The 16,406-nt window shown below is 42.1% G+C and overlaps 1 protein-coding gene across 1 annotated transcript in view; it reads right to left on the bottom strand.

Annotated features, from left to right (window-relative positions):
- Nckap5 (NCK associated protein 5) overlaps positions 1-16,406 on the bottom strand; it is an 841,775-nt gene that overhangs the window by 475,921 nt on the left and 349,448 nt on the right. Inside the window, 1 exon segment of the mRNA XM_028874923.2 lies at positions 5,628-5,761. Coding sequence (XP_028730756.1) covers positions 5,628-5,761 — 134 coding nt within the window.

Below are 16,406 nucleotides of genomic sequence, written 5' to 3'. Positions count from 1 at the left end.
TGGCAGTGATGATCGCTGAGGAAGTGAGTCAATTTTCTTCATAGACATGGCCAGTGGTAGCTTCCCCATGTCCAATGCATGGCTACACACCAATACACACATGGGCAACACTAACTGCACTCAGTGGGATATCGGTGACAAAAATAACTTTAAGAAAAGATATAAAGAGATGATTTAGTAGGTTGCTCAGAAGTTGAAAGGGGAAGTGGGTATGGATAATATAAAATAAAACACTATATACCTGTATGAAAAAGAAAAGAACACTACCCTCTACATTCATCAGAAGGAACAAGGCATTCAGGGAAACCAAGCTCAGAGCTAAGGTGACAAGTCGCCCTTAATTTTTTTGCCAATGGAATACTGTTCAGACAGTCTCTTCTGACACCCACATTTTGCAGGGTACTGTCTATGTTTTCTTCCAACAGTCTTAGTGTTTGAAGTTTTAAATCAAGGTTTTTGATAGTCTAGGAAGAGAAAAGCAGAGCAGAGGAGCCCCTGACCAGCCAGAGGTAAACATGGTTTATATCCTCTCTGCATGTTTCATTCCCAGAGATCTAGGGAAGCTGGTCTGCAAGGTTTTTTTTTTTTAAATTTATTTTTATTTATAAGTGTGTGTGTGTGTGTGTGTGTGTGTGTGTGTGTGTGTGTGTATGTATGTATGTAAGCCCACCCATGTGTGTGGGTGCCTGTCAAGTCTACAAGAGAGCTTTTGATCCCCTAAAAGTACAGTCACAAACAATTGTGAGTTTCTCAGCATAGTTCCTAAGAATTGAACTTGGATCCTCTGCGAGAGTAGCAAGTACTGAATTATCTCTCTAGCCCCCAAGATATTCTTTTAATATATGTGTGATCCATACAAAGAAAGAATAATTAAGGATATAATGAATATATATATATTCATATGTGTGTGTGTGTGTGTGTGTGTGTGTGTGTGTGTGTGTGAATATGATCCTTTGCACCCACTTCTATACCAAGTTTCTATTGCTTCTAGTGGACAGGAAAAAAGAACCTGAAGATCGTATAAATTCTTGAGAGCTAATAATGGAAACAGTAATTCTTGAATGAGGTAAATGGTAAAATCAACCCCATATGGCCTCTTGAAGTTAAACATCTAGTCAACTGTGCTTAAGTCAACTGTGACAGGAGAACCTCTGATACAGTGAGGAAGGAAACAGCTTCAAGGCAGAAGATAAGGGATCTAGGGAAGAAGGAGGTCAGAATGGGTGCAAAGAAACATGGGATGTGGGGAGTGAGCAACTGAACTCTATATGGGCGGTTCTCACTAAGCCTGACTGCTGGAGAGTGCCACAGGACAGTTGCTGCCCTTGCTTAGATGCACAACATTGACACACACACAACAGGAACACTCCAAGGCTACCTAGGAAACACTCTGACACTTCAGGCATGCTATCATTTGCTGACGGGAAATGGTTTATGAAATATGCCTGCCAGATGCTGAATCTACTAAACCAACTTTAATTTACAGTGACAAACAGCAAAGCGCCGAGCTGCTATGCAACAGAAGCAGACATTACTATTAGTTCTATACAGTCATTAATGTCATCTGATGATTCATGCCTCAGCATGCTAACCCATTAACAAATATCAAGCCTGCATGCCCTGAGTCGGGACAAAGGTCTTTCCTCTACAGCTCTACCCCAATAAGTAAGACCTGTTCGTCTGTATTTGCATTTTTCTTTGTTCTTGTTGTGTGCATAATAGAAGTGGTCATTTGTGTTAGTCAGGTAGTTTCCAGGATGTCAAGGCGGCTCAGTGGGTAGAGCTCTCATTGAACATGCCACACATGAGTGAGGGCTCAAGCTGGGATCTCCAGAAGCCACATAAGGCAACTGCAATAGTACTGCTCTGCCATCCAAGTGTTCCTACTGTGAGGTGGGGAAAGGCAACAGAAGATCTCGATGCTCATTGGTGAGCTAGCCTGGGAGATGCAGTGGTGAACAAGAGACCCTGACTCAAACAAGACAGAGGTTGATTACTAGCATCCAAAGTTGTCCTCTGACACACATATAGTGGCATGCATGTCTCTCCCACACCCAGACAGAGAGACACATGAACACACACACACACACACACACACACACACACACACACACACACACACACACAGATTTAAAGAGAACAGCAGCTCTCATGTTCATGAATTCACTAGATTGTTTCCTGAGGAACCAAGTCTGATATACATGCAAATTATGGAAGGCTTTGTGTGAGATCAGTACTCTGGGAGTTGCTGCTTTCTTCATGAACTGATCCCTCAAAACCCCTCATTCAAAGGTAGTAGACCCACCCATTGGAGATGGCAGTCCTGCAAGCATGCCTCCAGGTGAGTCTGACAAGGCACAAACTTTCATTAACTTGAGGTGAGATGATGAGGCTGGGCCTTTGGCCATCTTCATCTCTGCCTACGAGGAAAAACAGTGCCCTAAGCTGTGTCTACACTGCTAAGTTTGGCTAACCACAGATGCACACACTGAACACACAGCTCAAAGAGTGAGGAGGCTGAGAACAATTACGGAATTTTACACGGTTACAGCAGAAACCCCTCGTACCACATGTTCAGCCATGTACACCAGCAGGCAATGGGTTAAAATGCCATCCTATGTGGGAAAATGCCCTTGATTGTGCAATGACTCACACAAGAGGCCTGTAACACTGTCACTGCCTCAAGGAACTCACCTTTGGAAGGGTCCCCTCACCTCCCGGGGAGACTTAATTTGAAAATGCCCCTTCTTTACTTTGCTTCTGTGTACCTATTAAGTAATGAAATTGGTGTGGGCATGTTAGTTATGCCCTCGACCTTCTTTCGTCGGGTCTCTAGGGCATGGCTTCTATGAAGGAGCCAGTTTTTCTTTCATCGGCCTTCTTGTAAATCAACCTTCCATTAAGTCATAGGAATCTGAGAAAGTGGCACACTAATCATTTAAAAATTAACATCTACCCATGGAAAAAAAATAATTTCATACCCCTGGTTATTAACACATATAAAAGAGAACTGTCAACCTAGGGTGGGAAAAGCTAACAGACCATGTGAATATCAAAGTTTTAAGTTGGAGGACTGGTGAGAGAGCTCTGTGGTTAAGAGCAAGGAGTACTCTTGCAGAGGACCTGAAATCAATCTCCAGCCCCCACCACAAGTCCTTGCAACTGTCTGTAACTCCAGCTCCAGGAGACCCAATGCCCTCTTCTGGCCTCCACAGGCATTGCACTCTTGTGCGCAGCCCCACACAGAGACACATACACATAATAACTAAGTATTTTTTTTTTAAGTTTTCAAGTTCAACATAATAGTTTGTATTACTGTGTAAATCACTGTATGAGCACTCCTCTGCCAAACATGCCCAAAGGACTTTACAAAGACTTGAACAGAACTGTACAAACAACCACTACCAGCAATACCTTCAAAACTAAAGATTGATGTGTGAAAGAAAGGCCATCAAAAATAGTTCAATGATCCCAAATAATCATGTAATTATCTGTTATCTATGCCCCCCTCCCTGGCTGATTTCTATTAGTTCTTTAACTGTAATTACAGTTGACCTTTTTAAGGCCATTGAAGCTCTACATAAGAAACCTGATTACAGTGGGAAATATCCTCACAAAAGCAGGATGGGAAACCAACCGCTATTTATTGTACATATAATTATCTTCTCTTTCAGCCCAGGATAGAGTTCGGACTCTTGTGTAACTCAAATCTATGTGGGATTGTCATTTGATTTACAACTGGTGACCCAGCATCACCTAGCATCGTATGAAAATAATTTACTGTGTCTTATGTGGCCCATCATGGAAATCAATAGCTTGAATATAGAGATGCCTCAATTAGATAGTGCAAAGAGTGAGCCCCGCCCGCTTCCTTCCTGTATCATTAAAACGGTAAGTATCGCACGGCAGTGCTTCAAGCTGAACTGGAGAGCCTCTGTTATTACTGGCTGCTCCACAGAAAGTGAGAGTGCACACAAAGGAGAGGAGAATTGCAGGTAAGGGGGTAGGAGTCACAGCACGAGAGGGGAGGGCCATGGAAATGTTAAAGCATTTATTAGTGCTTTTCTATACCACCTGAGTAATTTCAGGAGTTTGACAGAGTATTAAATTACAGTCATGAATACAGATGAGTCATCCATCCAGCCTGCCATGTTCTTTGAAGCCCCCAAACCAAGGACATGAGCAGCCACAGTGTGTGTTAGCCACCACAGTGAGGGAAATGATCTCAAGGTAGAGCTGAGGTCTCTCTCTCTCTCTCTCTCTCTCTCTCTCTCTCTCTGAAGCACATATTAAAACTCAGGGTGGGGGTGGTGGAGACTGCTCAGTAGGTAAAACAATGGCTGTCCAAGTGTGAGCACCTGAGTTCAAACCCCCAGAACTCAAATAAAGGCAGACAACAGAGCCTGTGTGTCTGTACTTCCAGCACTCCCATGGGGAAGTGGGGGGCAGACAAGTGAATTCTAGGATCCCTGCAGGCCAGCTAGCCTGGGGTACACAGCAGGGGACAGCAACAGGAGACACTGTCTCCGAAAAAGTGGGAAACTAACGCCCAAGGTGTTCTCTGACTCGTGTGTGTGCCAAGGCATGGGGTGACCCCGCCACCACAGAGGGAGATAGCCAACTGTCACCAAAAGCTTCATAATGGACATACAGGTCCCCACACCATGCTCACGCACATTAACATTTTAGGACAACTTCTCAAACATGTCACGGCCTCAGATGACCTCAGTATAGAGACTCAGGATAAAATACGTTTTCCACTTTTAATAAGGAAAGTGGATTGTCCCTCACGGGAGAACTGAACCTCGACTCAGGACTTTCATGCACAATTGTGTTTTCTCCTTTAACATGGAACAGATTTTAGGACTGGAAGTTGTACCATCACTGGGCCCTGTATTAACTGACTAGAATTCAAAACTGACTGTGCTAAAACGAGGCCCAAGGAGGACTACTTTTTTCAAAACTTTCCTTTCAAATTCAGTCATGTCTTTCTTAAAAAATTGATTTTTAGTTATGTAGAAATGTGTATGTGTGTGTGTTGGGGGAAGGAATATGTGCATGTGAGTACAGGTGCCCAAGAAATCCAAAGGGAGGCATTGGATCCCCTCAAGCTGGAGTTACAGGCAGTTGTTAGCTGCTTGATGTGAGTTCTGGAAGCTGAACTCGGGTCCTCTGCAAGAGCAGTATGCATTTTTAATACCTTCCCCCAAGTAGGTATCTTTAAAAAAAAAATAAACCCATGATTATTTATTTTTGGCGACTCAGGAAAAAAGTAAGAATTTACCAAATAATTAGATTCACATGATAAAATAGTACTGGGATGACCATCAAAATCTGATTGTCCTAGCTGACGTCTGTACACAGGCATACCCACAGACCTTCAATCCACAGCCAACCTACTGAACTCTGGGAAAGCATCAGGGAAGAAAAGACAACCCATGTCAGGTCGAACTAAGTTCCAGGGGGTTAAACAAGCTGTGAAGGGAATGGCCAGAATAAAAGGTTGGGATTGTTGGAAGCGCTCTCTGAAGACAACAAAAGCTTGCCATTCAGAAAGTCAGTCAGAGGTTTGATTGGTGCAGAGGGGGCCAGACCTCAGGAGCAGCATGCTCACTGGGGGACAGTACCTGGAAAACTGCTGCTGCAGGCCACGCATCTGGATCCTGTTGCGCTCTGACTCCAGGGTCACCTCCCTCAACCGCTCCTCACTCTGTAGCCGTAAATGTCGTTCCTCTTCCAACTCATGTATCAGCTTCTCATGCTACAAAACACACAAAGGCATGGCCTTCAGAAGGGGTTGGCAGCAAAGTAAGACACAAGGAGAGCTGGCTGCTGGTTCTTAAGTGCTAACCTGAGCTTCATATTCACGGCTATGTGTCCAACTACATAAAATGCGTGCACACACACACACACAATGATAACAGTTTTGTGAAGTAAATTCTGTTATTAACCTCTTGTTATACACCAGGAAACCAAGGATCAAAGATCTACACTTGTATTCAAATCATAGAAACGTTGATCTAGAGGAAAAGCTTGGTAGATAAAATGTTTGCCTTGTAAGTATACAGAGGACCTGAGTTCAGATCTCCAGCACCAACATAAAAGCTGTCATAGCCGCAAGGACTCATAATGCCAGTGCTGGGGACCAGAGACAGGAGGAACACCGGGAGCTTGTTGACCAGGCATTCTAGCTGTAAAGGCAAAATCTATGTTCAGTAAGAGACCCTGGATCAAAAAATAAAGTGAAGAAATGATGTGGACATATCTCAGCACCATCCTCGGGCATCATATGGGTCCCCATGGGTAAGCATAAATACACACAGGATCACAGGATCACAGAAGTCTGAAGGTGAAAGAATTTGAGCCCTGGATGGCTTTCCTCTGTTAGTGAGGTAATTTCCATTAAGCCAAGTTGTCTTTTGTAAGGAACTATGACCCCATACTCCCATCAAAGTCATAGTCATTCAGATATTAAAGCATCAGTGTCTGTTCAAAATGACTTCATCTCTTCAATCTCTGGAATATCATTTAAAGGAAATGTCACTGTTTGCATAGAACGGCCAAGAATCTCAAGTTAATTAGACCACAGCTTCTGAAATTGTGGGTCAGAACCCCACAATTCAGTCACAGGCTGAATATGGGGAGGGTCATGAAAGTTTTGAAAACAAAGTTTATGAATACTCAACAAATAAAATTAATTCGAAATCAAACAAATAAAGAACCCAAAGTGTCTGTGGCAGCCCATGTCCATGCTGCATTGTGCTGTTTCCCTGTAGCCTTGGTTCTGAAGCCACAGCATGTACACTGCACATGCTGTCTGTGTGACATGCAGTACCAAGAGACACTGCCTGAACACCTTGGCTCAGATTTAAAGCTCCCTTATTTGCAAATGGCAGTGTTTCTTTGTCCACACAAAGTCTACTGCTCTTACAGAAGCATAACGCTTTAGTTACAGAGGACAGGGTGTTTTCTGCCATCATTTCTCAGCATGTATGGATCTGATTAATATCTCTCTGCCCTGGACTATGTCCAGATGCATATTTAACTCTTGCTATGGAGTTACCTACTCGAGCATCCTACAAGAAGGAATTCAATGCATTATAGCTTGGGATTAAGACAGAATTTCCAGCAACTGCTGAAATGATTGTGGACATACTTTTGTCATGTTATGCTACATATTAATGTGAAGCACTGAATTCATTATTGGTGAATACAAAATCATAATATCCATCAACTCTGAAAACACTCAAGACATTCTGTGTACTACAATATTCAATATTTAGCCATGAGTTTTAATTCTTGATGTCAAAAAATAAACAAGGAAGTCCATTTCATTAGTATGAAAATCTGCTTCCATTCGTAGTAGATAGTAAAATTACATATACACTGAAGAATGGTTTTTAAACAAATAACTATGATTTATAGTCAGCATCCATTTTATTTTATACACCTGATAACCTGTGGTCATATAAAAATGTCTCAGTCAAAAGAGGGTTCTGATTTAAAAAAAAAAAAAATAGGTAGCTCTGAGTTAGAATACAGAGTTGAGAAAAATGCTCAAGAATTTGTTTTAATTTTGTCCAACCAGGTTTTCAGAGGTTAAAAGCAGGCCACACCACTCATTCCTTTTATAATCCTGCCAAAATAGCTGATCTCACAGAAGGACATGCATAACTGACAAGGCCAGAAGAGCTAGCTGGTCCTGCACATAGCTCAGGCCTGTAAGAGCTGCTCCTGCACATAGTGCAGACCCTCCTTACAATACTGACTCAGACACAGCAATGCCATCTCCCGTTCCCTCATCTTTTGTTCTTGTTCTTGTTTCTCAACTGCAATACTCAACTGCAGTCATTGCTGCTAAATGGAACACTCTGAGCACAGATTATACAATTCTATGGTAAGTGTCAGGTATGTGATGGTTCACCATAGGGGACTTCCATCCCTGTGTGAGGAAGGAAAGAAGTGAGGAGCTCCATGTTGAGATAAATCAAAAGTTGTAACTCTGTCGTGAATATCCAGGGTTCAATATGTGCCACTGCAAGAACAGAGAGAGCAAAGATGCCTTTTCTCCAGCTTAATTTTTTTTAAGTCTACCCATTTTTACAGGTGTAAGTGTTTTGCCTACATGTATGTCTGTGCACCATGTGAGTACCTGGTGCCTGCAAAGCTCGGAATAAGGTATCAGATCCCCTGTAACAGGAATTATGGACGGTTGTAAGACAGCCCATTGGTGCTAAGAAACAAACCTGGGTCCTCTGCAAGACTAGCAAGTGCTCTTAACCACTAATCCATCTCTCTAGAACTCCAGCTGTAATTTATAGAGATAAAGTTATCCTGAAGACCATGAAGAAAATATCAGAATACCTCTAGAAGTATATTGCCATTCTCTGAAAATACACATCTCCCTGCCTCAGGGCTTTGGCCATGTGCTCCCTCTGGTTAAAAGGCCCCTGAGCACCAGGGACATGGCTCAGTGAGTCAGAGAACTTGCTGATTAAGCTTGAGCACTTGACTCTGACTCTCTAGCACCCACATAAAATCTACATGGGCCAGTTACCCCAGCACTGGGAGGGGAGACAGTAGGATCACTGGTGTTTAGTGACCAGCAGTCTCGCTCCAGGTCAGTGAGAGGCTTTGCCTCAAGGGAATGAGGTAGAGCGTGACAGAGCAGGACATAAGACATCCTCCTCTTGCCTCTGCACACATATGCACAAGCAGACATCACACACACACACACACACACACACACACACACAGACTCATACACTTATATAATGGTCCATGAGATACCACCAAGGGCTTTTCCCAGGCTCAACCTTCAGACATACCCTTCCACAGCATCACTTCATCCCTCTCTCCAATCCTGAGTCCCAACAGCACCCACAACATCCACTGCATCTAAGATCCCTTTTCTGGTTTTATTTATATATATATATATATATCACATTCAACACTTGTCTGAGATTAGGAGATTAGGATCACCTTTTCTATGCAAATATACTTTGTGTTTTTAGAGGATGAAGTAATGCACAGTTGTGCTAGAAATATTCCCTCTTGCTGACTTTGGAGCTGGCTTTCTTGCTAAGTCCTATCTTGGTTCCCTCTGAACTCTACCAATCATTTACTTTCACTGAGATCAGGACAAATCAGAATAAAATCTTTACTCTGTCTTCTTGGAAGATGACATTCTGGAATTCTATGGAAAGTATATTTGTGGAAGGAAAATGTCCTAAAGCCAATTCTCTGCAAAAAATGGTTAAAATGGTAAATTTTATGTTGTATGTTTTTAAAATAATAAGAAAAACTAATCCTTTATCAATATCACACACAAACACTCACTGTATAGAAGGATCATGCACAGTTGCTGTTTTATGGAATTTGTAAGATTGGGTTTTGTGTCTATGATGAGGTGGTGTCAGATGGAAAAGCCATGTATTAAACAGCTCAAAAGCAATGTAATGGAAGGTGACAAGTTCTGCAGAGAGAACAGTGACCCTCCTTAACTCAAAAATAAAGAAACAGCAGCTAGATCTGTGGCTCAGTTGCAGAGTGCTTGCTATCAGGTCCAAGGCCCTGAGTGCCATCCCCAGAACAGCATAAACTGGGTGGCATGGCTCCTATCTGTAATCCCAACACCTGGAAGGCTGAAGAAAGGAAGTCAGAAGTCCAAGGTCATCCTTGGTTACGTAGGGAGTATGAGGCTATCCTGGGCTATACAAGACTATCTCTAAAGACAAAAAAAAAAAATCATATGATTTTTCACTATGATATTGAAAGGTGTGATATCTAATAAAAGATCACTTTCTTTTCCACATGAATAATCTTCAGTGCAATTTGATGTTGCTATCTCAAATACACACACACACATACATACATACACACACACATACACACACACACACACACACACACACACACACACGAACGCATGCACACCACAGAGAATATTGCAGAGAATTAAAATTGTGAAGTTATGAAGGCAGGAGTTGTTCACTAAAAAATATTCCTTACATGTGGAATTTCAAGGAATCCATCAATATTTGACAGTAACATGCCTGTAGTTTCCAAACAGAATTTTTCCTTCAAATTAAAACAGAGAAAAGGAAAAATGTCTGAAAGTAGAAAAGCATTTTATTAAGGAGTTGGCTGGATCCTGGACACCCTGGTTTGTCCCTCAAATAACCTGATTTCCTCCAAGACTCTTACAGAAAAAAGTTGCAGTAAAGTAACCTTGGAGGGAAGCCTGACAACCAACTTCGGAACTCAGAATTTCTACATAGGCATAGACTTGCCTAGTGGTGTCCAAAATACCAAAGGTGTTTACTAATCAACATCCAGTGCACCCTGAAGCATCCTACCAATTACAGGCCCCTTTCCCTCTCTCCCTAACTGACATCTAAAGCAACAATTGCTTTTATGCTTTAGAAGTCCATAAGACAGGCTGCGGAGATGACTCCGTCGTGAAAGACCTCACTCTGCAAGTACGAACAGTTGAGTTTGACCACCCAAGGACCATGGGAAAAAAGAAGTTGGGCATGGTTGACAGGCAGAGACAAGTAGACTCCTGAGGTCACTGATCAGCCAGCCCAGCTAAACCAGGGTATCCCAGGCCAGGGACAGTCCAAGAGTCTGTCTCAAAACAAACAAACAAACAAACAAAACCCCAAGGTGGATACCACCTAAGGAGCTACAGCCAAGGGCTGTGTTCCTACACACACACACACACACATACACACACACACACACACACACACACATACACACACACACACACACACACACACATACACACACACACACACACACATACACACACACACACACAACACACACACACACACACACACACAGAGAGAGAGAGAGAGAGAGAGAGAGAGAGAGAGAGTTCTATAATTCAAACACATCAGTGTAGAAATTAAACTAATGTTTTCACAAAAAAAAAGCTAGTTTTAATTTAAAAACTCTCTACCAATTTCTATCAACCCCATGTCAAATGGATCTAAATTAGGCTATAGTTACAGCATCTAATTGTGGTCCCATTTTTGCTTTTCAGACAAATTGTGAAGTATTTTTCCCCATAAGCCCTCTGGATTCAATATCTCCATTAGTTATGAAAGGTTCGGTCATTCTAGAAGCTGAGATGCAGATAAAGAACTTCGGCATTGATTTTTTTAAAGCACGCACTGTTGGCTGTAACAGAAGAATCAGAATCGGATTTGGTGATGCACGGATAGAAACAGTACAGGATATATCCACAGTGCTGATAACATCACCTGAGGGAGACACAGCTTTCATTCTAACTAAAAAAAGACACAGAACATGATTCTTTAAAGTGAGAGGAGGGACAAAGGGCGACTTGGATAACAGAGACGAGGGCAGGGAGCAGAGCGGGGATGGGCAGGAATTTCAAGGGCAAAGAGGACAGACGGACAGTTGGATGCAGCTCAGTGCTAGCTATGCCAAGGGGGAGCCCTACAAGAAAAGCCACAGGTGAGTCATATAACAGCATAACTTTTCTTAAGCAAAAGAAATCTCTAGGCTGGAAGATGACCCAGTGGATAAAGTATGTGTCCCCCAAGTGTGAAGGTTAGAGCAAGGTGGCTAGTTCCACTAGCTTGTTAAACAAGCTCTGGGTTCAGTGAAAGACTCTGTCGCAGGGAATACAGTGGAGATCGGTGGAGGAAGACACCAAACACCAACCTCTGGTCTTCACACTTCAGTACACACAGATGACTGCATCACACAAAGAAATTTTTGTTTTGTTTTGTTTTGTTTTTGAGCATTGCTTCTCTGTGTAACAGCCCTAGGTATCCTAGTACTCACTTTGTAGACCAGGCTGGCCTCAAACTCACCAAGATCTCCCTGCCTCTACTTCCCAAGTGCTGGGATTAAAAGTGTGTGCCAGCTGGCCTCAAACTCACCAAGATCTCCCTGCCTGTACTTCCCAAGTGCTGGGATTAAAAGTGTGTGCCACCATGACCAGCTAAGAAAATTAATAATTTTTATTGCATACAGTCAATCATCCTTTTACTTATCAATTAGAATTTTGAATGAGGAACAACATGGTAAGATTTAATTCATAATATCACATCATTCAAATATGGTCTTGATACCATCATACAACCAGAAAAGCAGGCAGTAAACATACGTATGTAAAAGTGTTCATACTTTTGACCATTATAAGCATCTTAATTCATGCAGTAAAGAAGACATGAGGTCAATCATCTAGCTTGTCACTTTGGTTTTCCCAGGAGCTTCTTGTTTTTCAGCCCTGGTGGGATGGTATCATAAACTTGAAAGGACCTAGAATCTCCCAGGAGACAAACTGGGCACATCTACAAAGGACTTTCTAGAGTAGGTTAGTACAGGTGGGAACACCCATCCAGAAGGGGGATGACTCCAGTCCATTGACTCGGGTCCTGGGCCGAATATAGAGGAGGAAGTGAGCTGGGCAGCAACATTCACCTCTCCACATTCTAACTACAGCTGCAATGTGACCAGCTAACTGTGGTCACTGTGGTAGACCATACTTGGTGTGAGCCAAGATAAACTTCTGCTTCCTTGAGTTGTCTTTCTGTCAGATATTTTGAAACATCAATGTAGGGGAGGGGAACCTGCACTTCAGAAATACACTTACTCTGCCTGGACCCACTCTAAAGAGTTAAGCTTCCCTCCACCTCCCACATTTTATGCAGCCATAAAATCAGCCATAACCCAAGCAGGAAAAATAGAATTACTAATGATATCGAGACTATGAAGAGATAAAGCATAATCTTGTAGTAGGTAGCCATTCCAGCTTTGATCTGGAAGTTCCAACCCCCATTGAGGCTTCGGTAACTGTCACACCTACAAGGCGAGGCTAAGGAAGGATGCTGAAGACTGGAGATCAGGAGGGGCGAGCTCTCTGTTCCTGGACCCTGGATGGTGGAGGTTGACAGAGCAGAGCTCCAGAGAACACTGCTGGACTGCGATACACCTTCCCCAGACCCAGCAACCACATGGTGCCTCACAACCATCTGTAATGAGATAATCTCAACAAGATGGTGTATTTGGGTACACACATACTAGGGTCAGGGTCAGTCGGGGAATGGGGGCCATATGGCAAAGACTGAAAGGAACTGACCTCCTGGTTTCAGATCATTGGGTGAGTGAGATGTATGGCTTTTCTTAGCCAATAGAGAGCAAGAAAGGCCATTAAAAGGTAGATGTTTAATGTCATGTAAAACTGTGAAGGGGAGTAACAAAGCAGACTTCAGAGGGATAACAGGTCTATGTGAGTTTTAAAGAGAAAAACCAAATCCTAGTGATACCAGGACAAGGAATACATCCTTGGTGTGGGCTCGGGAAGCCAGAGACTACCATAAAGAAGCAAAGACAGCATCATATCAGATGCTGTCTTTGCTTCTTTACATTGTACATGAATCATTCATGAACAATGGTTCCATGCCCTGGAGAGGTCTATTCAGCCTCACTGTCTTTCTGACTTAACAAGCTTCCAGAAAACCATTTCCACAAAGGTAATTTAATACATGATGATGATGATGATGATGGGACTGAGCAAGACAGTCAAGACTTTGGCTAACAAACAAACTGGGTGGTAGACCTGCTGTCTTTAGACAGCTGCCTAATTCAGAGAGAGTCTTCACAGACCAGTCTTCCCATTGAATTTCCCTGGTCTGAAGGCTCATTTCTCAACTCAACTTAGGAAATGCTTCATTTACTTGGCCAACAAGCTCTTTGATAAGGTCAGTGACACATTCGTCAACTTAAGTCACAGATCTTTCTCTGCTGTTACAACAATTGATCACAATTTAAAAGTAGCTATTAATTATTCTATCCTCCTGGGAATTCTTGGAAATCGATTTTATTAAGTGCCTTCATACTTAACTGAATTCTTAAATTCCCATTTCTTTGCTTTGGGGGCTGTATATTCTGTCCATAAAAGGGTGGCAGGTCAGTCTCTCAGCAGTCTGGACTTGTAGAGCTATGCTCTGAAACATCTTTCAGATTCAAGTGGCCTTGGGTTTATGTTTGTGCCTTTTATCTCCACCACTCTGTTCCCACAAGGACCAACAAAGAACTAATGTATTTCATAGCTGATTTAGTTCTGTGTCGTGGAAATGCTGTGTTTCTCTTCATTCACTATTACACAGGATTCAGAGGTCCTTGTTCTTCTGTCCCCAGTCTTGAACCTCTGGTATATTTCACAAAGAGGTTAACCCCTGCCATGTTTTCTCAATCTTCAGGTTTCTCTTACATCATGCATACATATTCTACAGTGTATTCTACCTTCTAACACACTTATTTTTCTTAGCACATTTTAATTATACATAATGGCTTCACTATGAGATTTTCATTCACATATATAAAGTATTTTGATCACCTTCACCTTCTGTTCTGTCCTTCTCTCCCCACTGATTCTCTTCTTTTTCTCAACGAGGTCCCCTTGTTCTTTCAAGTCCTTTTTGACATTACTCATAACCAGTTCAACATCATTAGAGCTGCTTGTAAGGTCACGGGGGGAAGGAGTTATTTACAAGACCATAGGAAACTTACCCAAAGCTACACCACTGAAGAAAATGTCTCTTTCCCTGACTGATACTAACTGACTGGCTATAGGTCCTTAGGGAAGGGTGGAGCTTTGAGAGCCCATCCTTCTTCCCTGACAGACTATTGATGGGCTCAATTTGTGGAGGTTTTGTGGAGGTAACCACAGAGGCTATGAGCTAATGTGTAAAGACCATGTCCTGCCCAGAAGATGGAATTCCACAGCACTGAATTCTTTCTGCCTGCCCTGTCCTTCATGTTTGCTGAGCCTTATGTCCATGTCATCTCTCCTACTCTCTGTGTTTAGCTCCACTTTTTTAGAACCACATATCACCCTATCATTGGCTAAGTACGCCACATACACCCATGACCCATCTCCTCTAAAATGCTGTTGGGTTGAGGAGAGGACCAAGCCTTGTGCTTGGTAAGGACCTGCCCATCTCGGTAGCACACTCCTGTGTGGTCCCAAACTATGCAGTAGGCACTTGCTAAGTGTAGCTGAATCCTCCTGACTTAGAACCCCACCACTTTTTCTTCAGCTGACAGCCAGTAACCACTCTTAGTCTTAATCCTGGCACCGAGGATAATATACAATGTTCTTTATTTTTAAAACGTCATACAGTTTACTGTGTTGTTTTTATTCTCTGTCTACAGATTTCTCCCCACAGCCCAGAGAATGAAAAATCCAACTTGATATTCGTCTCATCTGATCAGTCCCTTTCACTCATTAATTATTAAGTCATAAATTTCATTTCATCTAGGACTCTCCTTCCAGAGCATTTGGAATTGCATTTATTAAGATTGCACATTTTCTGTTCATTCTGTTCCACCCCCTTGGTTTTGTAGATCAGTGAGAGAGGGAAAAAAACCTATTTAGACTAGGAATCTTTATATTCCTGTCTTTCCTCGGTGAATGGGTGTAATTATGTGTATGGGAAATTAGAGTGTTTGCTATGATAATTATTCACTCTTCTAAAATAAGAGAATAATTATAATGTCAACATCTGACTGTACAAGTTACTGCTGAAGCGTTTAAGTCTGCCACAAAGTGGCTTGCAGGATCCTGGCAATTAATATTAATTTTCCACAAATGCTTTTTATTCATCTGGAGAACATTCCAGATGGCCTTCCCACTTCCCGTTGCCTTGCAGAGATTTTTCTTTACATAGAACTGTTTCTTCAAACAAAGCTTTGAGAACAACTGGCCTGCTGTTTACAGGACTGGCTTCTAGTATTTTAGAGCAGACAGATTAGAGGAGGAATTTCACAGTTTTTAAAATGCTTTCCAGAAGTTCGCCTGATGTTGTTAGGAAATGCAAACTTTCACATTTCATCATGAAAAGGTCGGTTAGAACAGTTAAAAGATCGTCATGGAATTGTGAGCTAGCTACAGTTCAATGCTTTAGTGTTCTCTTTCACAGAATTAACAACCTTGGAAGAGGGTAAAGATATTATATACTGAAAACTCAGTTTGTGCCAATCTTGGAGGTAAACTTTATGGAAATATCATTTTATTTAAAAAATCATTAAACATTAAGATATGTGTTGAGTAAACACAGTTCATCAATTAAAAAAGGGGAAATGTATTATCTTAAAAAATCTAAGTAACCATTTATATATGTATGCATGTATACACATGTGTGCATATGTATGCAGAAGTCAGAGGTCAAATTTGGGTGTTTTTCATGACCACTCTCTACCTTATATTTTGAAACTGGGTCTCTCAGTAGCCTGGAACTCCCAAATTAAGCAAGGCTGGCTGGTCAGAAAGCCCTGGGAATCTTCTGTCTCTGCTTCCCTGGTGCTAAAATTTGGGGCTAGTTTTTTTGTTGTTGTTTGTTTGTTTGTTTGTTTGGTGT

Source organism: Peromyscus leucopus, chromosome 15 (genome assembly GCF_004664715.2).
Source record: "Peromyscus leucopus breed LL Stock chromosome 15, UCI_PerLeu_2.1, whole genome shotgun sequence".
Taxonomy (NCBI): Eukaryota; Metazoa; Chordata; class Mammalia; order Rodentia; family Cricetidae; genus Peromyscus; species Peromyscus leucopus.
This window is presented reverse-complemented; position numbering and strand designations above follow the sequence as displayed.